Source organism: Bos taurus, chromosome 5 (assembly GCF_002263795.3).
Source record: "Bos taurus isolate L1 Dominette 01449 registration number 42190680 breed Hereford chromosome 5, ARS-UCD2.0, whole genome shotgun sequence".
Lineage (NCBI taxonomy): Eukaryota > Metazoa > Chordata > Mammalia > Artiodactyla > Bovidae > Bos > Bos taurus.
Window position 1 is genome coordinate 28,854,496 of NC_037332.1, and position 24,662 is coordinate 28,879,157.

The window sequence follows — 24,662 nt, forward strand, 5'->3', positions numbered from 1 at the left end:
TTCTTTTCAAACTGTTAATTCAGAGGATGCTTTTGGAGACCATGGGGACTCTGCCAGTCTTGGTGCCCTCAACCCTGCCTACAGTAATTCCTCAATTCCTCAGTCCTCCGGGGGCCTCTCAGAGGAGCACTTCACCACCTATCTGGATGAGAATAATGCTGTTCTTGAGGAGAAGGTTAGTGACAGGTCCTTGGAGGAAAACATTATTATCTGGGGAAAACCTATGAATTCAGAGTCTGCTGGACAACTCAAAATCAACAACCTCAGAGTCAGTTCTGGCAGGCAATCTCTGAAGACTGAATTTTTGTAGTCAGAATAAATGGAAACTATTAAGGAAACTAAGGTCCTTGAAAAACACTTGCCAGGTTGTACTAGTGAGTATTTTTTGATCCAGAAACGAGAATTTCAGGTTCCCTTTTTACGGTGCCTTTTGTCCAATTTGGATAGTACTGATATTCTTGCTGGGGTTTTAGAATGAAAGGCTGTTGGAAAGGGCAAGTAAGAGAAGGGTTGGACTCTTATTTGGACAGAGTTGATTGTCCTATTGATAAGCTGTGGAATAGATGGCAATTAAACTTGGACACACCCATGTCCAACTTTGGAAATCCTTTGTTTATGAAACTGATACTGTTGCTTTTTATGTGATAAAATAATAAATTAGATCAGCAGTTTGGAGGTGGGTGATAATTTTTTTATTTCTCCAAGAAACACTTTATTATTATTATTTTTTAACGTTTTATTCTGTACTGGACTATAGTCAATTATCAATGTGACAGTTTCAGGTGGCAGCAAAGGGAGTCAGCCATACATATGCATGTGTATCCATTCTCTCCCGAAGGTGACATTCATTTTGCTCTGTTTTCCTCTCTCGTACAGCACTCTTGTTTTAGCTTTCGTAAACTCTGGGTCTTCACGGGACCAGGACTTCTTATGAGCGTTGTGGATCCAGGAAACATTGAATGTGATTTGCAGTCTGGAGCACTGGCTGGATTTAAGGTGAACATGGAGTCCTCCCTCTTTCCTTTTTAAACACACACAGCGCACCACAGCCTTTTCCTCTGCTCTGCCTGCTGGGTATCAGCCTTGGTGGCTACATGCTGATACTTCATTGGCCCTGACGCTTAGGTGAAAAGTACTTTTCCATCTGTTTTTAAACTTTATTTTGTCATGTAGTTGGTTTTTAATTTTATTTTACCCAGGTAGTTTCCTTGAACAAAGTGAAACAGCAAATGGGAAAAACTAAGACTCAGAAAGGTGCAAGGTGACCTAGCAAGTTCTGTGCAGAATGTGATAGAGAACTCAGTCATTGGATCCCTGAACGGGGCGCTTTGCTGAGTGTACTGTTTCCCATTCCCATTGCCAAACAACCAAACCCAAACTTCCAGTTGTCTCATGAGTGTAATGTTGGGATTTTGTTCTTCTGTAGCTGCTCTGGGTTCTTCTGTTGGCCACCATTGTCGGGGTCCTGCTCCAAACGCTTGCAGCTAGGCTGGGAGTGGTCACCGGGCTTCATCTTGCTGAAGTGTGTTACCGTCAGTATCCTAGGGTGAGCAGTGTTTGTCTGTTACTCATAGGTAACTGTGTGTCTGGCAACCTGTGCTGTCCCACCGTCTCCCCCCGCCCCCATACTGAAATAGTGGAGGAAGAGGGGATCTGTGTCCCAGAGGACTGGCAGTCCCAAGGGAAATTCTGTAGTTTCTCTTGCTGCTAAACCATGTTTCTGCACTCCTTCAAAATCTAATGAGATTCACATTTACCAGAAAGTTTGCTTAGACGTTTCTGTGTGAGTAAACACTTACCTTTTACTATGCCTTTTGGCACCAAGCGGGGCCTAGTCCACAAAGGGGCGGGGCTGTTATCTAAAGCTTTTTTTTCATTCATCCATATTACTCCATTACTTTGCATTATGCATATTTTCTTTTTTGTTTGTCTTTGCTGTCAATCTGAAGTGAGTTTTTTTCTTTTACTAGGGCATGTTTGGCAGGATCTTTGAATTTGTTAATGATGCTTTTTCATTTTACCTTGACCCTGGAGTTTACACTGTCCTCCATAGTTTCCTTCTGGATATTTAGGTCTTTCTTGTTCCTGCTTAAGTCACAAATGGATAGACACAGGGTCTGGAAGATAGCTTTAAACCGACTTGATCTTTAGATAAGTATCTACCTCCAGTTTTTTCTTAAAGTTTAATCTCCTTTCCTGGCTGTGAGAGAGTATCTTTACCTGCCTTTTTTTGTTTTGTTTTTATATGCGTCTCAAAAAAAAAAACAACCTGGTAATTTATAGTTTGTTTAGCTTCTCTTTCTTCATGTATCTCAGCTGTTGTTTTTTTGTGACTTTTTTTTCAGTAGTAGGTACATGGAAGTGGTCCCCCCACGGCCCCCCGCCCCCTGCCTCAATGAGCTTGCACTACTAAATTTCTTTCTGTTTAATTATTTGACGAGATTATCTTCCAGATTTTGTTATTGGACACCCAGTTCCAACACTTTGCCCTGAGTCCCTTTTGCATATCTGTCTTTTCACTTGCTTGTGCATTATTATATTAAGGATGACTCCAGCCTTTTCATGTTTGTTTTGTCTCTTCAGCTATGGTCAGGATAGATATTTTTTCTATAGTATTTATGTTCTCTCCTGAACAATATTTTGACCATTTTAGCATCCTCATTTCCCCCTAAGAATTTTAGGATTGTTTTTAGGCAAAAAAAAATTAAATGGAAATAATAAATGGAAATTCCATTTTTCTGTCAAGTGAAATGGAAGGAGAAGAAATTGACATCAGCTGTTGCCCTGACCTTGACTCATAGGCTCTGCCACAAAGAGCAGCCTGGCCCTCTCCATCAAGGGGCCAAAGCTGAGTTCTGGTCCTTCATCTCTAGACCTAAGGTTTAATAAAGGACTGTTTATGGATCACTGCCAAAATGTGAATTCTAAACTATGGGGTAAGTTCTTAGAAATGATTAATTAGAACCATATCTTTCTGCTGTTTGGTGTTTAGGTTCCACGAATCCTTCTGTGGCTGATGGTGGAGTTGGCTATCATTGGTGTAGATATGCAAGAAGTTATTGGCTCAGCTATTGCGATCAATCTCCTGTCTGCAGGCAGGTGAGAGGTTTGTCTTCTAGAAAGTAATCAATGTTTTGTGAGATTTCAAAACAAGTATAAAAACAAAAGTCCTTCCCTGGTGGCTTAGTGGTAAAGAATCTGCCTGTGAAGCAGTAGGTACAAGTTTGATCCCTCAATTGGGAAGATTTCCTGCTGAAGGAAATTGCACCCCACTCCAGTATTCTTGCTTGGGATGTCCTATGGATAGAGCCTGGTGGACTGCAATCAATGGAGTTGAAAAAGAACTGCACACAACTTAGAGACTAAGCAACAACATAAAAAGAAAAACACAAGTCATTTTCAATTTCCAAGATTCACTCAAGTATTATTTTTTCTGTAGAACCTTTCTGAAACTACCTTCCTTTCTCCTGGCAGATGTAGGCTCTGTATCTTTCATGTTCTCATGTTGAGTAATACATACCTGTGTTATCCAGTATGTGGCAGTGTGTATTATAATTAATTTGTATGTCAGTTTATCCCAAGTGAGGTCATTGAGAGAGAAGACCAGTGCTCTTCAGTTTTGTGTCCTGAATGTCTGAAATACTAGACAAAGTTTGAATGAATGTATTGTTTCACTTTGACAAACCTAGACAGTGTGTTAAAAAAGAAAGACATTACTTTAGTGACAGAGGTCCTTATAGTCAAGGCTATGGTGTTTCCAGTAGTCATGTACGGATGTGAGTGCTGGACCAAAAAAAAGGCTGAGTGCCGAAGAATCGCTGCTTTTGAACTATGGTGCTGGAGAAGACTCTTGAGTCCCTTAGACAGCAAGGAGATGAAACCAGTCAATCTTAAGGAAATCAACCCTGAAGACTCATCGGAAAGACGGATGGTGAGGCTGAGCTCTAATACTTCGGCCACCTGATGCGAATAGCTAGACTCATTGGTAAAAGACCCTGATGCTGGGGAAGATTTATGGCAGAAGGAGAAGAGGGCGACAGAGGACGAGATGGTTGGATGGCATCACTGATTCAATAGGCATGAACTTGGGCAGACTCTGGGAGATGAGATGGTGAGGCACAGGGAAGCCTGGCGTGCTGCAGTCCATGGGATCTCAAAGAGTTGAACACAACTTGATGACTGAACAGCAACAACAAATTGTTTCATTTAGTGCTGTGATCCTAAGCTACCCAGGGCCTGGCCTGCTTACCATGGATCCATTTTCCAAGTCCTTGCTCCTGCAAGTGTCAGATATCTGGAGAACTGTTGGGAAAAGAGTCATTCTCAATGTTTCTTTTCTTCCCTTAAATCTCTGTTTTTCATCTCTGACCTAGGATTCCACTATGGGGTGGAGTTCTCATCACCATTGCAGATACATTTGCATTTCTCTTTTTGGACAACTATGGTAAGGAACATGGGAATGGAGGGGTCAGTCAGAGGAGCTGCTTTCCATGATGTGATTTACGGGGAAATCTGCCTTCTGTGGACTCGCTGCTACATTTTCCCCTTCAGGTTTGCGAAAGCTAGAAGCATTTTTTGGTTTTATCTTCACTGTTATGGCCCTCACATTTGGCTATGAGGTGAGTATTACAGGCTATTCATTAACTTTATTTTTTTATTAGCTTTTTAAAACAAGATTTTTGTTCTTTTATTATAAGAGACAGTAGGTTTTAACAAAAAGCCAAATTCAACCTTATGCCAATTTTAAAGGAATGAATTGTAGTAAAGACTAGTGTCCAAGGAAGACCTGCAGGGACTGTTAGTTCAATTGATTAGAATTTCTGGAACTTTCCAAACTAATCTCCCAGGTTGGCCATCCCAATAACAGAACAGCCTTGGAGAGGGTTAGGAAAGGGGTTGCAGGGTTATTCTTGGCTGTTACCTAAACGGATTCTGTTTTTGCTCATCCTGGTTGACAGTAATTGCAGCTTGGACTGTCTCTGTATTGTAGCAATGAACTATAGGGGATACAGGGCCTATTTCCTGGTTTGTGCCCCAGTCCCAACACTCCACTGGGTTAAAACTAACTCTACCATTATATGTAGTGAAGTGAAACCCAGCACCTTTCTATGTCCAATTATTATAAACTGACTTCTCTTTATTGCCCTAGCTAGTAAGCTTTTAACAATACATCTGCTCTGAGTAGATGATATACCTTGGTCTAAGGCTTCCAAGGGAAATGCTGAACCAGGAAAAAAGTGTGTATGAGAAGTGTTTCTGAGTGAGTCTCAGCAGATGCTAGTGGTAAGCATAAGTGCTTTTTATATACGTGGTGAGCACAGAAGCATGGTTAGTGTGAGTAATCAAGAATTGACTCTATTCTAAGGTATGTCTGACAGGAGTTATTGTGGCACTAATATCAATAAGGCCGTTAGCAGCTGTTTGTTGCTTTAGAATATTAATTGCATTCTCTACACGTCTATTTTGTATATATAAAATACAATATGAAATGTCTGGACACTCCAGTCCTAAATTCTCTGAACTGTGCTGCTTGGTTTTTTTTGGGTGGTTCTGTGTTCCTCATTTCCTGTGTAGTTGTTGATGAAGGGGTTTAAGGAGTAAAGATGCAGTGTTTTCTAGTACTGTGTTACTCCCTAGTCTCATGTTCCAGAAAAGACTAATAGCTGTTCTGTTTGTGTGTAGTATGTTACAGTGAAACCCAGCCAGACCCAGGTCCTCAAAGGCATGTTCCTGCCATCCTGTTCAGGCTGTCGTACCCCACAGATCATGCAGGCTGTGGCCATCGTGGGCGCCATTATCATGCCACACAACATATACCTGCATTCTGCCTTAGTCAAGGTGAGCAAGACCTTTCTCATCTCAGTGGCCTGTGTAGTTCATGGGACCTTTTCCTTTAATTGCAAGGGACACACACTTAGTTTACAACTGTTAGAGCCCTGAAGGAGCACAGTGTTTTTCGACAGTTGGCCTCCACACAGTTGGACTCTGTTTTTATCACAAGGTGACCAGAGATAACAGACCCCATAGAGAAGAGACTAAAATCCCTCCTAAAAATACTGAAGATGTACCATGTTTCCCAGCTTTAAATCTCAGAAGCCTGAATGGCCCCCTAGTGGTCAGGGGAAAAAAGCCCAACCTGGCTTTTACCAGTCAGTCCAACACAATCATTAGCTGGGAGATTTCAGAGACTTTTGTCATTAAGGTTGTCTCCTGCTTAGGTCTGAAATCGGGTTGTTTTTGTAGGTCAGCAGTTCTTCCAGCCACAGTAACTGAGGGCTCAGAAGTCACTTGGTCACTTTTTCCAGTTTGGGGATGTGTGATATCATCACAGGGTCATGACTTCTTACTCAGTAAACCGGGATGTAAGCGGAATCGCACACATTTCATGTGATCAGTTGTTTGCCATTGAGGACTTTCAGTGGACTCCATACTCATGAAATATTGCAAGTAACTTGTTCCAACAGTTTAAAAAAACTGACTTTTGCTGTTACCTCTCTAGTCCAGACATATAGACCGAGCCAAAAGGCAGGAAGTTCGAGAAGCCAATAAGTACTTCTTCATTGACTGCTGCATTGCTCTCTTTGTTTCCTTTATCATCAACACCTGTGTCATCTCAGTGTTTGCGGAAGCATTTTTTGAGAAAACCAACGAGCAGGTGGTAAGTAAGCCAGGGACATGGGTAGTAGTGAGTGCGAGGGTAAAGAGAAAAGCTGACTGGGGCAGGAAAACGTGACAGTGACTTAGAGCGCAGAGGAAATAGATCTCAGTGCTGCCCACTAAATCATTGCTCCAGTCGTGGTTTACACTCCGGGGCTGTGGTGCAGCTCAGCCCATCCTTCCCAGCTTTTGACTGGGAAGGGGGTTTTCCTCGGACAAAGGTTGCCTCTTGCTGTTGTTAGTGGCTTCACATCTGTTTGCTCTTTCTCATCCCCTTTCCCTTCCTGTTTACCAACTACTGGCTGCGTGCCAGTCCTACTGGTGATGACAGGTTGGGAGGAATCAACACACAGAAAACAGAATCTGTGGCTAGGCAGGCTGTTTTGTCACTTTGAATTCTCTGTCCTCGTGACTCCTGATTGCCAGTCTGGTTTTGATGACTCCTTTTTTTCCCATCATAGGACCTCTGACTTCCGTCTCTGCTTTGACTAAGGGCTCCTATTCTGGGTGTCCTCTCATATTTGTGGCCAGTCTCTGCTCTCATCAGAATCCATGTCCAGTTTCTTGCCTTTAGCATCTGTCTCTTAGATGACCTGTGTGTGAGCTGTAGGAGAGGTCTTCTTAATTTGAGTCCTGACCTCAAAATTAAAAGTCGTTCCTAAACTGCTCTGGTTCCAGGTTGCAGTCTGTAAAAACAGCAGCAGTCCCCACACTCACCTTTTCCCAGACGATAACTCAACACTGGCTGTGGACATCTACAAAGGGGTAAACCTGTTCAGATTTCTGATCTTTGTCCCTGAATCAAGATTCTTAGCATAGTATCTGGTCTTTTCTGAGGGTTCACTTCAGAGCTCAGCATATCTTCTCTGGATTGTTGAGTATTGTTATTCAGAGGTCCCTTGCCAGACAAGCCTTTTGGATTATGGAAGGAAATATAAGATCAGCTGAAAATATGAATTGTATCCGTGATTCTTAAACTTGTGTTGATAGCATTTTGTGCTATAGGTGTTAATTGGCATCAAAGAAAGTGTTCTTAGTAAAGTGGTCTTTTTTTTTTTATATATTTGTTCTCCTCCCCAACCCCTCATCCTTGTGGCTGGAGACTTTATTTATTTAGACCATGCTGTGTGGCGTGTGGGATCTAGTTCCCTGACCAGGGATCATCCCATGTCCCCTGCATTCGGAGCATGAAGTCTTAACCACTGGACTACCAGGAAAGTCCCAGGAAAGTGGTCTTTGTTGGGACCTCTCTGTCCCTTTTATGCCAGGTACATGGTGAACTCCAAGAGTAGAATAAATAGTATGCAGCATCTCCAGAATTCATTTGCACTTTATCTCCATTTCTATCACCGTCTTCTAGAATACTGTATTAAGGAATATAATTTGGGAAATGTAGACTTTGTTTTAATAGTTAACATATAAGTTGAGGATAAAGGCTTTAGGAGCCTAGAGAAGAGAAGGGACTAGGCTGAAGAGGAATGGGGGCCCATCCAGAAGAATTTAGGTTGAAAGCCTCTAGAATGAGGTCAGGACCCGAGTCTAACTTCTGGGACAGTGCCAGCGCAGCGCTTGGTAGAGGTGGGTGTGTAGCCAGGAATGGGGAGAGGTGACGCAGAGGAGCACTATGGGGTGTTGTCTCAGGTGATCTCTCTCCCTTGCCTCTCCAGGGTGTTGTGCTGGGGTGTTACTTCGGGCCTGCCGCTCTCTACATCTGGGCGGTGGGGATCCTGGCTGCGGGGCAGAGCTCCACTGTGACAGGAACCTATTCTGGCCAGTTTGTCATGGAGGTACATGCTGCTGTGACTGGGATAGACGAGAGGAAGAGGACGTTGCCCTTTTGTCCTTTCTTAATCCCATGCCTCTAAGGTCTTCCCGAACCTCCCCAGACCTTTTTCTGTTTCCTCTTCCAGACATTCATCCTGTTTCTGTGTTTTCTTCCAGGGATTCCTGAACCTAAAGTGGTCACGCTTTGCCCGAGTGAGTCTGACCCGCTCTATTGCCATCATCCCCGCTCTGCTTGTGGCTGTCTTCCAAGACATGGAGCATCTAACAGGGTTGAATGACATCCTGAATGTTCTTCAGAGCTTACAGGTGAGGAGGGAGCTGGGGAAACTCACATCCCGTTGAGTCAGGAGGCATTCTGTATTGCCCTTAGGTACCAAGCCTAGTGTGGGTGTGGGGAAAATTCAGAGGAAGAAAGGACACATTCTTGGTCTACAGTGAAAGCATATGAAATCTCTGGCATCTCAAAGGCTTTTAGAAATGACTTTTTTTTTTTTCTAAGCCTGTTGAATGGGAATTATAAACGGTAATTACACAAAGAACACAATGTTATTGTTTGTTAATCCAAGCAAACATTAAATAATGTATAAGACACTCCTTGGTTTTATGGAGGTTAAGAAAATTTGGCAGATACAAATTTATTAAAGACACTATGAGCATAATTGATGCTAGGTTCATGTTACAGATTTCCACATAACCCTCCAGCATGTTGTGATGACAGGAATCATTTCTCACAGAGTAGGTGAGGCAGGGTCTGTGGTTCTGTTTTGCTAAGAGTGCTGCTCTCTGGGGTTTTACAGGAACCCTCCATAGTCTTGTCTGATCTTAGTTTTCTCTTTTCCAGCTTCCCTTTGCTCTCATACCCATTCTAACATATACGAGCTTGCGACCGGTCATGAGCGAATTTGCCAATGGACTGTGAGTGTGTTTCTTTTAGTTCCCAAAGATGTTTGGGGGAAGAGTATCTTCATCAAATAGGCCAGTCAGAAAATCAGTTCTAGGGGAGCTGTATGCTTTAAGAAGTGATTGCTAGAGCTGCCCCTTCAATCTCCGTCTTAGAAAATAGAGACTACTGGGGACTTCCCTGAAACTAAGGTCTCGAATACCACAGAGAATGGCCAAAAATTAAAAACAAATAAGCACAACATTGTATATCAACTCTACTTCAATTTTTAAAAAGTTAAAAAAAATGAAGATAGAGATTGTGTATGTAACAAAGGAGGGGAAGCATATTTTTTGTTCTAATACCTTTTCTGTACATCTTTAAAGGATATGCATATTTGAAATGACTTGTTTCATCTCTAGAGACTCAAGACTTTTTGCAGTTTTAGGGCTTGTGTCATTTTTAGGGAATTAAATAATAGGGATTATTTGATAGTGTAACACTATTTTTCCTCTTTCTGTGTGTGTGTGTGTGTGCGCCACTCAGTCGTGTCTGATTCTTTGTGACCCATTGTAATTTGTGACCATGGCGTTCTTCTCCAGGCAAGAATACTGGAGTGGGTAGCCATTCCCTTCTCCATGGGATCTTCGTAACCCGGGGATTAAGCCCAGGTCTCCTGCACTGCAGGCAGATTCTTAGCTGACTGAACCACGGGGAGGGAAGCATTTCTTTCTCCCTAACATTGCGTAACTTTGACCCTTTTAACCTAATCTGGGACATAAGATCTACTTTTAAGTTTATTTTGAAATGCTGCTTACTCCTGCCTAAGGAGATACAGTGTCTTTTTCCATCTGTGGACAGGGTGGACTATTCCACCGATAATTGTGCTGATTCTTTTACAGAGGCTTGAGGATCGTGGGCGGTATCGTGGTCCTTATCATCTGTTCCATCAACATGTACTTTGTCGTGGTTTATGTCCAGGATGTAGGGCATATGGTATTGTATGTGGTGGCTGCAGTGGTCAGCGTAGCTTATCTGAGCTTTGTGTTTTACTTGGTAAGTCCAGTTGGAAGGGGCAGGGGTGGTCAAGGGGGGCTAACACTCAGAAGAGAAAGGACCCAAAAGAGCACATAGCTAGCTATCTTCAGGTTATTGACACAATTCACATGAAATCGTTAAACCAGCTGTGACTAAAGAATATTTTTAGCCATAAATTTTCCCTCGGTTCCTAAATGCTGTCATTTTTCTGTCATTCCATCTGATTTCCATTCCTAATACTTCCTAACAAGAGAGTGTGGTATGTTTGAAAAACGCAAAGATCAGCCGTGTAGAAAGTAGAGAGTGGTAAAAGATGGGGCTGGAGAAGGGAGCTGTGTCATGTGATTTCAGATCTTTGGAGGGCAGCACATGTGGGTTCACAGCCCTGCCCAGCTCTACTATTTAATAGCTGTCCAATGTTGAAATTAGTAAATAGTGATATTCTCTCTTTGAATTATTCTAGAATTATTAAAAATGATGGTTATAAAACATAGCTCTGTAAAAAAGGAATGCAGAATTATGTATACCTAGATAATCAAAAAAGTATCAAAAGTCTAGAGCAAATTATGTAAAAATGGTAAGAGTAGATGCCTTAGGATGGTGGAATTATGGATATATTCTTTCTCTATTTTGCAGATCTATAATGTTACTTATATCAGTGAAAAGCAGTGATAGCTACAACACATCCACCTCCCTGTTCTACACAGGTTTCTCTAAAAAACACAGGGTTCAGGATTAGGGACAGCAGAATTTATACTGTATCTGCTACAGAGAATGGCAAGGCTGGAAGGTGGAAACCCCCTGCTCATCTTTCTAACACTGACCTAGTTCCCATGCCTGGAGAAGGCAATGGCAACCCACTCCAGTACTCTTGCCTGGAAAATCCCATGGACGAAGGAGCCTGGTAGACTGCAGTCCATGGGTTCAGTAAGAGTCAGACACTACTGAGCGACTTCACTTTCACTTTTCACTTTCATCCATTGGAGAAGAAAATGGCAACCCACTCCAGTACTCTTGCTTGGAAAATTCCATGGATGGAGGAGCCTGGTGGGCTGCAGTCCATGGGGTCAGTAAGAGTCGGACACGACTGAGCGACTTCACTTTCACTTTTCACTTTCATGCATTGGAGAAGGAAATGGCAACCCACTCCAGTATTCTTGCCTGGAGAATCCCAGGGATGGGGGAGCCTGGTGGGCTGCCATCTATGGGGTTGCATAGAGTCGGACACAACTGAAGCGACTTAGCAGCAGTAGTTCCCATGCCAGTATCTGCCACAGGGTAGGTACTTGATTGGGAGAACATTTTAGTAAATATTGAAAAATTATGACTTGAGTAGATACATCTCTTCTTTTTTTCTCCTGAGTGAACCATGGGCAAAATAAGATTATGATGAGCCTGTAATATAGGGACTTACTCTAAGGAAACCCAAGTAACTGAGTATGGTCTTGACAGAAATTGTTTTAAAAATTCGCAGCAAGGCATTCTCTGGTGGTATAGTCATTAGGATTTCGGGCTTTCACTTCAAAGTCCCAGACAGACAGACAGACTCACATACCCCCACCCAAAGAAAATGCTGTAGAAGTTAAGGGGATCTTTCCTTCATGCAGATGTGCTGAATTGTTCTCAGTCAGCCTGACACTATAGAATTGTTGAAGACCTACTTTTAAGGCCGAGCACTGATTCTACAGTGAAGTACTACTGTTTAATCAGGAGACTATCGCGATTTTATTAGTCAGTCATTCCCCGTAGTGCAAGGAATGTGATAAGCCTGAACAAAAGTGGTATTCTTGGAACTCTCCCAATCAGATAAAAGAAGCAAACACCGAGCAGTAGGAACAAAGGGAACTGAGTATCGAAATCAGCACAACAAAGAAGTTTGCATCTGAGCAGTGCAATGTGGGCGGTGCAGCGGGCTAGGGCTCTCCACAGAGTTTGGTGAATGATGACTGTGTTTTCTTTCAGGGTTGGCAGTGTTTCATTGCACTGGGCATGTCCTTCCTGGACTCTGGACACACACGGTAAGCATCTCTGAAGTCCTGCTGAGCGAAGATGCTATCCATGGCTACACTAAGTAAACACTGTCTGCAGGTACCATCAGTGTTTCTATGGTTTACTGTGTGAACATAGCCAGACGTATGTGTTGCACAGACTGCATTTAGGACTCAACTGTTTGTTGGAAAAGGCTTTGTTGTGTGTGTTTGAAAGATGGCATTATTTTTCTCTCTGAACTCTAACCTGGGAACTGGATTAGGTAGGATCCTTGACAACTTGACGTCTGCTTCTCTCAAACAACTTTGAACTCTTGCTGCCCAAGGGCCAGCTTCTTTTATCTTTTTGAAGCATAATCCTCTATGTAAGATTGTGAGAAAGACTGACTATATGTTAAAAAAACATATTTAGTAATTCAACAAATTTTTTATAATACAAAGTACAGAATACGTGTGCAAGTTTAGTTTATCCAATGACAGTGCATTTAAAGGCTGCGAAATACTTTCCTTATGCATACCCTTTGAATAATTGTTTTTTCTTTACATCTGTTTAATGTCTTATCTCCTTTAGTAGAATCAAGGGAAAGCAGTTTGTGTTATTCATAGCTATACTCCCAAAACCTAAAGTAGTGTCTCAGTTCAGTTCAGTTGCTCGTCCAGCTCTTTGCGACCCCATGGACTGCAGCATGCCAGGTTTCCTTTTCCATCAACAACTCCTGGAGCCTACTCAAGCTCATGTCCATCCAACCATCTCATCCCTTCTCCTGCCTTCAATCTCTCCCAGCATCAAGGTCTTTTCCAATGAGTCAGCTTTTCGCATCAGGTGGCCAAAGTATTGGAGTTTCAGCTTCAGCACCAGTCCTTCCAATAAATATTCAGGGTTGATTTCCTTTAGGATTGACTGGTTTGATTTCTTTGCAGTCCAAGGGACTCTCAAGAGTCTTCTCCAACACCACAGTTCAAAAGCATCAATCCTTCAGTGCTCGGTTCTCTTTATGGTCCAATTCTCACATCGATAATAACTACTAGAAAAATCCTAGCTTTGACTATACAGACCTTTGTTGGCAAAATAATGTCTCTGCTTTTTAATATGTTGTCTAGGTTTGTCGTAGCTTTTCTTCCAAGGAGCAAGTGTCTTTTAATTTTATTTTCAATTTAATTTATTTAAATTATAATAAAATTTGATTTTATTTTCAATTTAATTTTAATTAAGTAGTGCCTAAGATATATTAAGTGCTCAGTAAAGTGTTTATTGCATAAAAGGTTAGCAAAGATTTTTGACTGCTACATATGGACAATGAACTTAGAAATGTGAACAATAATATATTTGCAAAGTGTCACACTGGAATTTTCTTCCACTTAGAAAACCTTAAACCTGTTCTCATTTTTCAACAAGCTTATGAACCTATCTCTCTGATGGATGGAGGTGTCAGTGCCATTGAAGGATACGAGAAGAGATTGTTCCACGTTGCTCTCTTTCCGTACTCCAACATGACTACAATTTTGATTATTGTAAAGAGTTTGTTTCAGGATTCCTCAAAATCTACGACTCTTGGTTTCAAAGCCATTGTGCAAGTTTAGTGTTGAAATCTACTAGTGTTGGAGGGTCTCCTCTAGAGGCGTGGGTCAGCAGTGGCTCACTGCAGGGACTGGGGCACTGGTACCAGCAGTCCTCTGGATTATTTTAATTATAAAGTAATAAATTTTTAATTATAAAAGATTAAATCTCAACTAGGGTGGCTTGATCCATATTAATAAAAATCATGAGATAATCTACCCCTATCAGGTTCAGGATTCTTTTAATTTATTTTCACTTTAAATTTCTCAGTGGCAGTTAAGAGGGACGAGAAAGCATAAAAAAGATGATATATGGACATACGGTAAAACTCACTTGTAGGGGATGGTAACTAATCTGTTAGAAAATCACTTGAACAGTTTTCTGCAGAGATTAAATAAAGAGTTTATCAAAATTTTCTTTGGAGTCCTGATTTTAATAATTCTCATATTAGCACAGAGCTCTCCTGATGGTATTTCTTATTGAACACTAGACTTGGGAAACCTTCCCCTTCCTCCTCCAGGAGGGTAGCGATAGAAAAAGATGGTAGCATTTATGAACTGATGTTCTCAAGAGACATTAGAGTGAGGAGAAGAAGAAAAGGAGCCATCTGTTTTATTCCTAAAAAACACCTTCTACCAGAATTGTCATGTTTTTCTGAAGCATGCCCAAGACGACTTGCAAGGCAATCTCAGGAGCTCTGGATGTAAGCGTTGGAAAGCTCGCTCCCTCTCAGTGAGTCCTTTGGTGTCACTGGTTGCCAAGTTCTCTCTGCAGGGTTGCACTGGGCTACCTCTCTTCAGCCATTCCCTCAGAGGGAAAAACTTTGAGACCAGATGGTGGAGCTCTGGAGTCAGAGGAAATGGGTCCCTTCAGCATGGAGCTGCTGCTCTTCAGCCACTTCTGACATTTTTACATGTGGAGCCTGACACCATGTGATTATCTCAAACCAAATCACATTGTCTGCTGCTACTGCTGCTGCTAAGTCACTTCAGTCGTGTCCGACTCTGTGCGACCCCATAGATGGCAGCCCACCAGGCTCCCCCGTCCCTGGGATTCTCCAGGCAAGAACACTGGAGTGGGTTGCCATTTCCTTCTCCAATGCAGGAAAGTGAAAAGTGAAAGTGAAGTCGCTCAGTCGTGTCCAACTCTTCGCAACCCCATGGACTGCAGCCTACCAGGCTCCTCTGTCCATGGGATTTTCCAGGCAAGAGTACTGGAGTGGGGTGCCATTGCCTTCTCGATCACATTGTCTGGTGGAGATAAATAATGCATTCTTTTATAGCCACTGACTTGGTGAGAACAGTAATGGGAATGCAATCAAAGGACTTTTCATTTTGGTGTCTTCCTTCTGTAATTCCTGTTGATTGATATTCTCTCTTCACCTGAGCCCCTAAAGGCATTGTTTCCAATAAAGCGCAGACTGAATGGACTGTTTTATATCTCATTAAGGGTAAACTGGGGGCTTCTCTGTTGGCTCAGATGGTAAAAAATCCATCTGGAGTGCAGGAAACCCAGATTTGATCCCAGGGTTGGGAAGATCTCCCAGAGAAAGGAATGGCAACCTACTCTAGTATTCTTGCCTGGAGAATCCCATTGTTAGAGGAGCCTGGCAGGCTACAGTCCTTGGGGTCGCAAAGAGTAACATACGACTGAGTAACATTAACTCGCTAACTAAGGGTAAACTGATGTGTTCCACTGACCATACCTTTACCTCAACCCTTCCAGTGACATAACACAGAATCATGAGAGGAAAATTCCCTAGCCATTATTCCTCACATCCCTTTCTTTCCCTAATATCATTCCCTAAACTGGTTACAAGGGCACTCTGAAAATAACTGGGGACTGACATCTTAAGTTCTCATCTGGCCTCAGTAGGTGAGGGCCATGTTGACAAAGTTCTTTGTAAAGACAGTACACGAACATTTACTTTTCCCCAAAGTCTGGGTAGGTCCGGTCAGTCTCAGATATACAGATGTTTCAAAACCCAGGTAAAAGCTGCTAGTTTTCTTTTTAAAGTTATATATATGACTTGCAGTGATGGAAAATTTCTTCCCAGTTAAGCTGCTGTTTATATCACTATATGTGTAGTATTTTTACAGTGTTAACACCCTCATGCTATATATTCCATCAGATGCTCTCACATGTAAAGTGTACTTTCTGTTCAGCCAGTACTTTGGCTACAGTAAACAACATTTGAAATTGAAATCTTCCAGCGCCAGCATATGCAGTCTGTGTGGCATAAAATAACTGCTGCTACAGCATACTGGGAATTAACAGGGATGGGGAAGAGCTGCAGTTTGGCTCCTGTGAGGTCCGTTAGTGGTTTTGGGAGTTGTTAAAATGAGCTTTTAGTGACATTTAACAATATGTACACTTAGTTTGTCATTTAAAAGTTTTTTTTTCTTTTTTCAATTTGGTTTCCTGGGTATTCTTTTAACCTTGAAAATACTCTGTTAATGGGTCTCAACACGTTTGAAATACTGAAACATCAACTACCACCTGGAGAACACATTAGACCCACAGTGTTAGTGATTCTTCTCTTTGTAAGAGTTAGAGAAATACAGTTTACACCTGGATATCCAGGGATGCTGACCCTCTGTGGAATAAAAAAAATAATTGGCCTGTAATCTATAGTTAGCTCTTCATGTTTATACTCAGCCCTTCATGTCCAGTGTTCCTCTGAATCTGTGATTCTGCATTCTCAAATTCACCCGACTTGGGATCATGTATTTCTGTAGCATTTAATATTGAAAAAAAAATCTGTGTGGGAGCAGACCCTCAAGGTTCAAATTTACAGCGTTCAAGCCTCAACATACGTTTAGTTCTGAGAAGACATGAATTGTCGACAACAAACACTAATTTCTACTACCGATTTAGTTAGTTTTGCTGTTGGTAAAGATTACATCGTTACTATATTTAAAGTTGAAAAAAATGGTCATTTTGCATTTCTCTGCTCTAAGCTGAATATTTTTCTGTCTGTAGTCTTGTTTCACCATTGAGGTAGGCTTTTATATTCTGTATATGCTGCCAACAAAAAGTATGTGTATTTGAAAAGAGAAATGAAAATTGTTTAGCTTAGATATGAAAGCATTCTGGCAGACTGTTGAGGTCCTTTAATGGACCGGAACCTGGTGGTCCGGAGTCGACTGATAAGAAAGTAAAGGAGAGAGAAAGAGGCTGATATTCCTTGGTTACGCAGAAAGCCAATAAAGCCCCTGCACGGGGCTTGCTCTGTTCACGAAGGCTTCAGGCACCCTCTCGATGGGGTGAAGGCGCAGAGCGCCTTCTCAAGAGGGTCTTAGAAGCCTGGGCAGGAAAGTGAACTCAGAGAGCCTCTGCATTCCAGGGGATCAGCCTGAAAAAGGGAGAGTGAGAGAGTGAGAAAGACACGGGGACCAAAGCTCTGATGGAGCAAAGGTGTTTTAATCAACATGGTGTGGGCATTTATACTGTCTTACAAGGTAGTTATTCTCAGCAAAGATAAAGATTAAAATTCCAGACTTATAAAACATAGGCGATCCATATTAGACTTGTAAACAATCACTTTTACCATATGATTCACAAGAAGGAAGAGGGTACTTATCACTGTATAGAAAAACTAATGAAGGAAATGCCTGGATTCTTCAGCCCCCAGGAGAGGCTTGCCTCTCCTCTTAATTCCTGAGTATTCAGGAATTAATAAGGAGCAGAGAATTCCTGACAGATCCAAAACAGCACACAGGAAGCCTCCTGTTAAATGCTTCCTGACAGCAGACCAGATATAAATACAAAGACCAAGCTCAGACACAGTAACCTGCTAGGCTTGTCACCAAACACACGGCAGGAAAAGCTAAGTCACTTAGTTTGTCCCAGGAGTGTCACTAGAGCTTCATTTTCCCTTTGTCTATTGCAAGCTTCCCCTGTCTGTCTTACAGGAATTGAATACTGTAAGTTACACCATAGAAATTATCTCAGAGTTTTGTTCTACATTTGTCCTTCCTCCCTTATTACTTTTTTTTTTTTTAAATGTGCCATGTGGCTTATGGAATCTTAGCTTCCTGACCAGGGATTGCACCTGGGCCTGTGGCAGTGAAAGTCTGGAGTCATAACCACTAAGCCACTAGGGAACTCTTTATTTGGGTTTAATTTCAGAACTAAAATAAGATGCATAACACTTTGAAGGTCCTGATTTTAGACATTTCCTTTAGCTCTGCCCTCTGCAGTGCTTTCTGTTTCTTCCACGGACAGGACCAGTGAGTCCAGATGTGTCACCTTCTTTTGACACCTTAGCTTGGGACTGTTAAAAATGACTAACGCATGCTAGTTGGGTGTCTAAGCACTCACGTTTGTGTGTGTGTGTATTGGGGGGCACTCAGTCGTGTCTGACTCTGTGACCCCATGGGCTATAGTCTGCCAGGCTCCTCTGTCCATGAGATTTTCCAGGCAGGAATACTGAAGCAGGTTGCCATGCCCTCCTCCAGGTATCTTCCGGACCCAGGGATCAGACTCGAGACTCTTGCACCTCCTGCATTGGCAGGAAGATTCTTTACCACTGCACCACCTAGGAAGCCCAAGCACTCACATGATCTCATGTAATTCTTATAACAAAAGGATATAGATAAGGCAACTGAAGGACCAAAAATTAAAACATATCACCAGTAAGTGGGCAGTTGACCTTTGAACCTGACTAGCTTAATTCTAGAGCCCATGTTACCATTACCAACCATCCTATACAATATACAGTATACACTTTGTAGTATACATTTTAAGACACCAAGCTTTGGTGTCTAGCAGCATCCAGAATAGCACCATATCAAAGATACTTTTCTTAATGCTCTGAAGAGTGCTATAGTACATTAGGTCAAAAGTTGCCAATTGATAGGCTAATTTTGTTTGGCCTGTGCTAAATTTTCAAAAGTACCTGAATGCTTTTTCTGGTAGGTGTAGAAAATGGGCAGGGCCAGTAATAGCTAAGAACTGATAGTTTATTCATTTCCATAGCCCTGTGCCCTTGAAAGGTTTAGCCAATTCCTCTGCCATTTAGCCCCAGTTCTCAGTGTCCCCAAGCAATACCACAAACTTATCCAAAGAAGGAGTTTTCTCTACTAAGTCATCAAGTGATATAATCTGGAGGTCATAGGACTAAAAATGCAGCCCTTGCTTACTACAAGCCCACCCCACCACCTTGAGAATAGGCTGCAGTGAATTGCCCGATATCTGATAATTGCTCTTGGTTATTAAGACCTTAAGTCATAAGACCCTAAATTTGTGTGAAAGGTGAAGTGCTGTTATTCTGCCCTAAGGCCAGTGTGTTTCAGTAATTGCTAGCCTGATAGTTGAGAATAGTTTTTATCACAGGCTCCATTTTGTCTCATCTTCTTACAGTCATCACAATCCTCTGATGGGCATTTTTAATGTCTAAAAAAATATCGAAGACCTAAATGAGTTAGGCTTCCCAGATGGCGCAGTGGTAAAGAATCTGCCTGTCAGTGCAGGAGAAACAAGAGATGTGGGTTTGATCCCTGGATTGGGGAAAATCCCCTACAGTAGGAAATGGCAACCCATTCTAGTATTCTTGCCTGGAAAAATATTCATGGACAGAAGAGCTGGTGGGCTATAGTCCATGGGGTCACAAAGAGTCAGACACGCCTGAGCACAGACATCACACACACAAAATGTGGTAGCTTATTAATGTCCTTGGCATTTTCAAATGTACCATTTTTTCTGGTTTTACAAATGAGTAGGATAAGGCTTCAGAAGGATACATGACTTGCTCAAGGTCACAGGGAGTGGCATAGTTGGAGCTTGATCCCAGCCCCAGTGCCTTTTCCACTACACTGTACTAGTCCATAGGGTCAGAGTCAGACATGACTGAAGTGACTTAGCACGCATGCATACTGTTAATTTATTGTGTGCATTCAGCATCCTGCCTATTCATAGTCTTATTTAATTCTTATAACAAAAAAATCAGCCTCTAAATTACAGATGAGGTAACTGAAAGAGCCAAAAGAGGCTGTTACCAGGGGCAACAACATTCCTAAAATCCCAGGTAATACCAGTAGGGCTAAAAGGAGACTCAGTGATTGTCCCACGGTGAATGCAGAGAAGAAAAACAGGGTAAGCTCCATCTTCACAAATGCCAGTACAAACCATCTGGATTAAGTCTCCAGGAGTGGGTCTGGCAATATGTTTTTTTGCTTTGTTTTCATATTTATTTTTGATCTGCACTGGGTCTTGGTTGCGTCTCAAGGGATCTTTTGTCACCGTGCGCAGGCTTCTCTCTAGTTGCTGCTTGTGGGCTCCAGAGCTAGAGCTTGCTCAGTTGCTCCCAGGCATGTGAGATCACAGTTCCCTGACCAGGGGTCAAACTATGTCTTCTGCCTGGCAAGGCGAATTCTTAACCCCTGGACCACCAGAGAAGTGTCTGGCAGTGTGTTGTAAAAGCAGCTGAAGTACTTCTTATTCAGTCTGATAAGTGTTCGGGACCCATAGATTTTTTCCTGTTCCCTTAGCACATGCCATGTTGTTTCTTTCTTTAAATGGAAGACTTTTCTCTGCTCAGGTGCCAAAGGATAATAGAGCCCAGATAACAGGGCTCGGGATTTAGATTATTTGAAATTTGATTTCTTTTCTCTGTTTTGGTTGCACTGTGCAGCTTGTGGGATCTTAGTTCCCTGACCTGGGATTGAACCCGAACACTCAGCAGGGAAAGCACAAAGTACTAATCACTGGACCACCAGGGAATTCCCTGAAATTTGAGTTCTAACACACTTGATATTAAGGTATAAAAGCTCACAGTACATTTGCTCTTAATATCCTGATCAGAAACACCCATGCCGAGGTAGAGTATGTCACAAGAATAGTTAAAGTGAAAATTTTGTATTTGGCATTTAACAAATCCTTAACTATTTCAGCTCCTGTCAGTTATTTTATATATGTCGTAAACCATTCATATATTTATAAGCCATTTATTTTCTGAAAGAAAATCAGTATAGCAGAACTGAAATAAGAGCTACTTTTATATGCTGATTATAGATACTTGAATGCCAATTTTAAATACTTATAAATCAGTCTAACTCTTTTCCATCTTTTTGTCCTCAGCACCATCTGGGATTGACAGTTCAACCTGAACTCTACCTTCTGAACACCGTGGACGCTGACTCACTTGTGTCTAGATGACGGGCAGCCTCAGGGACTATAGAAGACCCACTTTCTCGTAGTCCTTTTGTGCCAAGTGTCCTGTTAACATTTCTCTGTTAGTTCAGTCGTGAGTTTTGTTCAGATGTTTTGAACAAAAGGTACAGATTTCCTCATAGGGTAGATTTTGTCACAGTGGTAAAGCTGACAGCTGTTAAGTGTAGGCCAGAGACCCACCACCTCACAACAGTCCTACAGCTGCCGGAGTTAAATGATTAGCCTGTGGTGGCCACACACCCCTATGGGCTTGTGCCTGGACTTCTGGGATTAAATATATGTGTGTGTGTGTTTATGTAAACCTGAACTTACTGGTTTGGGTAGAGTTTTATATAAAAATGATATTTTGTATTTTTTAAACAAATTTGTTCAGATAAACCATATTTATTTTGTCTAAATCACATGTAACAAAGGAAAAAGAGCACTGCTCTTTTTCAGAATGAACTGGTCAAATAGACCGATTTTTAAAGTGATACTTGACTATGGCCAGTTGAACTTGACTTGGATTTAATCGACCTATCCTTGGTAGCTACTGATACTAGCACATCAATTCCAAAGAAAACATTTCTTTTATCCGGCAGTTGTATTTCATCCTGGTTGCTGGCATGCTCTGTGATTGTTATTTTCTTTCTTGTTGTTTTTCTTGAATTTTTCTTCAGCGATATGACGGTATTTTCCAAAGAGCTTAATACCTAGTAACAATATCCAGAAGTCATTCTGGATTCTGGTCATTCTTTAACCAATGATCGTTTTCCATGCTGCCTTGGAACTCAGCCCATTCTAGCACTTTAGGTATAAAAAGAATTCTAACACGGAACTTTATAAAGCCCAACAGAAGATAATGGAGATATTAGTTTTCTTTCTAATATGTGTATAGTCCCAGTTTTTCTTCCCACTTTTTCCATTAATACTCAAACACCATTTCTAGGCCAAAGTCTATTCCTAATAGCCTTTGGAAGTATTTCTAATATTTCGAATGCAACTCTCCTAGGGAATGCTAAGCATTTAAAGTTATTTATACCAAGTAGTATGAGACTAGAAGTAGACTGGGACTTGGAAGATACTGTCACAAACTGCCTGCCCACATGTGGATTATAGAGTTTTTTTTGACTCCTCTTCCTAACCAGGATTTTTTTCCATAAAATTTTTATAATACATCATTTAATACCTAAAACTTGAAAGTTTCTGCCTATTGATCTGATTGAAAAGTCAGAGGATTCTGAACACCAGGCTCACACCCCTTAATGGAAGTGCAGTTGGCTTACACTGAATGGCAGCTATCTGTTCTTAATGGAATACAGTCTGTGCCTTCTCTCCTTTTCTCCCAGCCCCAAAGACACTGAGTTTGCAAGCCCTGCAGCCTTTGTATGTTTGAGCATCATTTTCCTCTTTCAGCGTAAACCTTGCTGCCTTATTTTAAAACTTAGGACCTTTCAGTAAGACTTAAAAAAAAAAAATCCAGACATCACCTTTGTTGATTTGTAATGATTTGATCCTCTGAGTGTCAGGGATATTTTTTCCAAGATGATTCTTTAAAAATCCCTCATTTCTACTTCGTGGCCTTTGAAATTTCTGATAAGAGCAACAGCCTTGCATCCCAGGTTAGAGAGCTTGTGATCTTAAAAGTAAAACTGAATTAACATCATTTATCAGCTCTTATTTGAAAAAGAGACTTAAAAAATGAATTTCAGTGTTTTGGTTTCTTTATACAGAGACAGCAACTCTAGATGAATCAGTTTGTTGGGTTTTTCTTCCCTCCCTGGGCAAGTGTCCAGATGTTCATTTCTCAGTAGTTTCATTACCAGAGAATGTTTGGGGAAAGAAAAAAGCAAAAAAAAAAATCCTGTTATACAGCTCATGAGAAAGATAAGGTGGTTGGTTAAACAGAGATTAAGTTCTTGGGGGCATTTCTGTAGCTTATCTCCATTCTTTAATTGTATGTTACTAGGAATAGACTAGAGTTTGCAGAAATTTATTTATAAGTATACCCCTCAGGTCATACAACTCCTGTAATCAGAAAACTTGATATAAAGCAAAAACTAGGTCATGCCAAAACCAGTGGAGGAGACTGATGTTTAAAGATTGAGTCTTGGGTAGATGTTTTTGCTAAGTTAAGAGCATTTAATCATTATGATTTACAAATCTGGATTTCTATGATATGTGCTTATATAGACAGTAATATAATCAATCTCCCCCCTTTTGACCCTACTGGGCGGCATGCGGGATTCCCCACCTGGAATCCAACTGATATCCACCTCCAGTGAAAGTAGAGAGCCTTAACCCAATATGTTCAGGGGAAGTCCCAATATATTCAGTCTTAAGATTAACCTAGATGTACATACTCACTCAATTCCTAAGGTTTAACACTGTGGAGTCAATTTTAAAAGGATTCTCTGACAGTGTATACCCAGAGTTTCAGAAAAATGCAGTTCAATACTGAGCAGCTGCTCAGTATTGAATTGAACAGCTGCTGCTGCATACTACATTATTGAGCAGCTGCTGCTACATAACTGTGTGCTGGCCTAATAAAAAAGGCATTCAGAGCATACCCAATAGTTTAACTAGTCAGTGAGGCATCAGAGATTACAGCAGCCAATGAAAATAGCCTTCTCAGTTTTTAAACATTATGATATTAAGCACCAAGCCTTTGCCCCAGAAGTACCGTGCACATTCAGGTTTGTATCTGTAGGGTCTTCCCTCCATGACCTCCCCTCTTTGCCCAAGCTAATGTGGGTAAATGGGCATCCTGCATACTTAGCTCGTCTCCATAAATGATTTTACATTTTAATTTAAGCATAATTGCTGAGCTCTTATGTATAACTACTCTTAATTTTTTTCACTGCTTTTTTCAAGCAAGAATTACATTAGTATATTCAGAGTAAGATTATTGTAAAATTCTGGAGTCTTTTGGGTTTTGTGAGAAGAGCCCATTTCTGATTAAACAGTTCATCTATTTTTAATGTTGAGAATCTTTTGGGAGAGGGGGATCTTTGTGGTAGCCTGATTAGAAGTATCTTTTCATTGTATAATCAGTATGAAGGATGACATTTCTATGGCCTCAGTCTTAAATTTTCCTGACTCTCATGGAACACATTGGAGCCAACTGCTGGAATGTTTACTCTAGGGAAATAGAGTAGCTGGATTCTTTCCTTGCCTGTTTCCTAAACGGGACAGTGTTGACTGAAACATGTATGTCTCTTGGTGGCGCTTGAAGAGCTTCATGGTGAGTACAGATGGCAACTTTAAAAAGAATTACCCTATGCCCTAGAGAAAAGTGTATATAACATAGAGCAGTGAGTTAATGTTGTCTAGAATGTAGATATAGTATCCAGTATTCCTGCATCTTTCCCTTCCCCAAACACTAGACTTCACTTTCCAGTCAGAATAATTTCTCCAGTACAGAAAACATCAAGGAAGAGGAAATCAGCACTACAGATCATATTATAGTATCCCCCCACCCTTTTTTTTTTAATAGTGCATTCTTGCTTTTATCTCAGTGGGTACTTTTTTTTCCCCTCTTTGGTTTTCTTCCCCAGGCCTGGAGTTGCAAGAGATCTTAGGCATAGCAGTTATGACTTTAGCA

At 41.3% G+C, this 24,662-nt stretch overlaps 1 protein-coding gene across 21 annotated transcripts in view; it reads left to right on the forward strand.

Annotated features, from left to right (window-relative positions):
* Window positions 1–22,724, forward strand: part of LOC512464 (solute carrier family 11 (proton-coupled divalent metal ion transporters), member 2-like) — a 30,814-nt gene extending 8,090 nt beyond the window's left edge. The window contains exons 3-18 of one of the 21 annotated variants that reach the window (XM_059886318.1): window positions 24–175; window positions 877–996; window positions 1,427–1,546; window positions 2,993–3,099; window positions 4,374–4,444; window positions 4,552–4,619; window positions 5,683–5,838; window positions 6,500–6,658; window positions 7,336–7,422; window positions 8,325–8,444; window positions 8,599–8,748; window positions 9,284–9,357; window positions 10,225–10,378; window position 11,087; window positions 12,323–12,378; window positions 20,987–22,724. In XM_059886318.1, coding sequence (XP_059742301.1) covers window positions 24–175; window positions 877–996; window positions 1,427–1,546; window positions 2,993–3,099; window positions 4,374–4,444; window positions 4,552–4,619; window positions 5,683–5,838; window positions 6,500–6,658; window positions 7,336–7,422; window positions 8,325–8,444; window positions 8,599–8,748; window positions 9,284–9,357; window positions 10,225–10,378; window position 11,087; window positions 12,323–12,378; window positions 20,987–21,064 — 1,673 coding nt within the window. In that variant the 3' untranslated portion in view covers window positions 21,065–22,724. 21 annotated transcript variants of the gene reach the window in all.
* The last annotated feature ends 1,938 nt before the right edge of the window (window positions 22,725–24,662 follow it).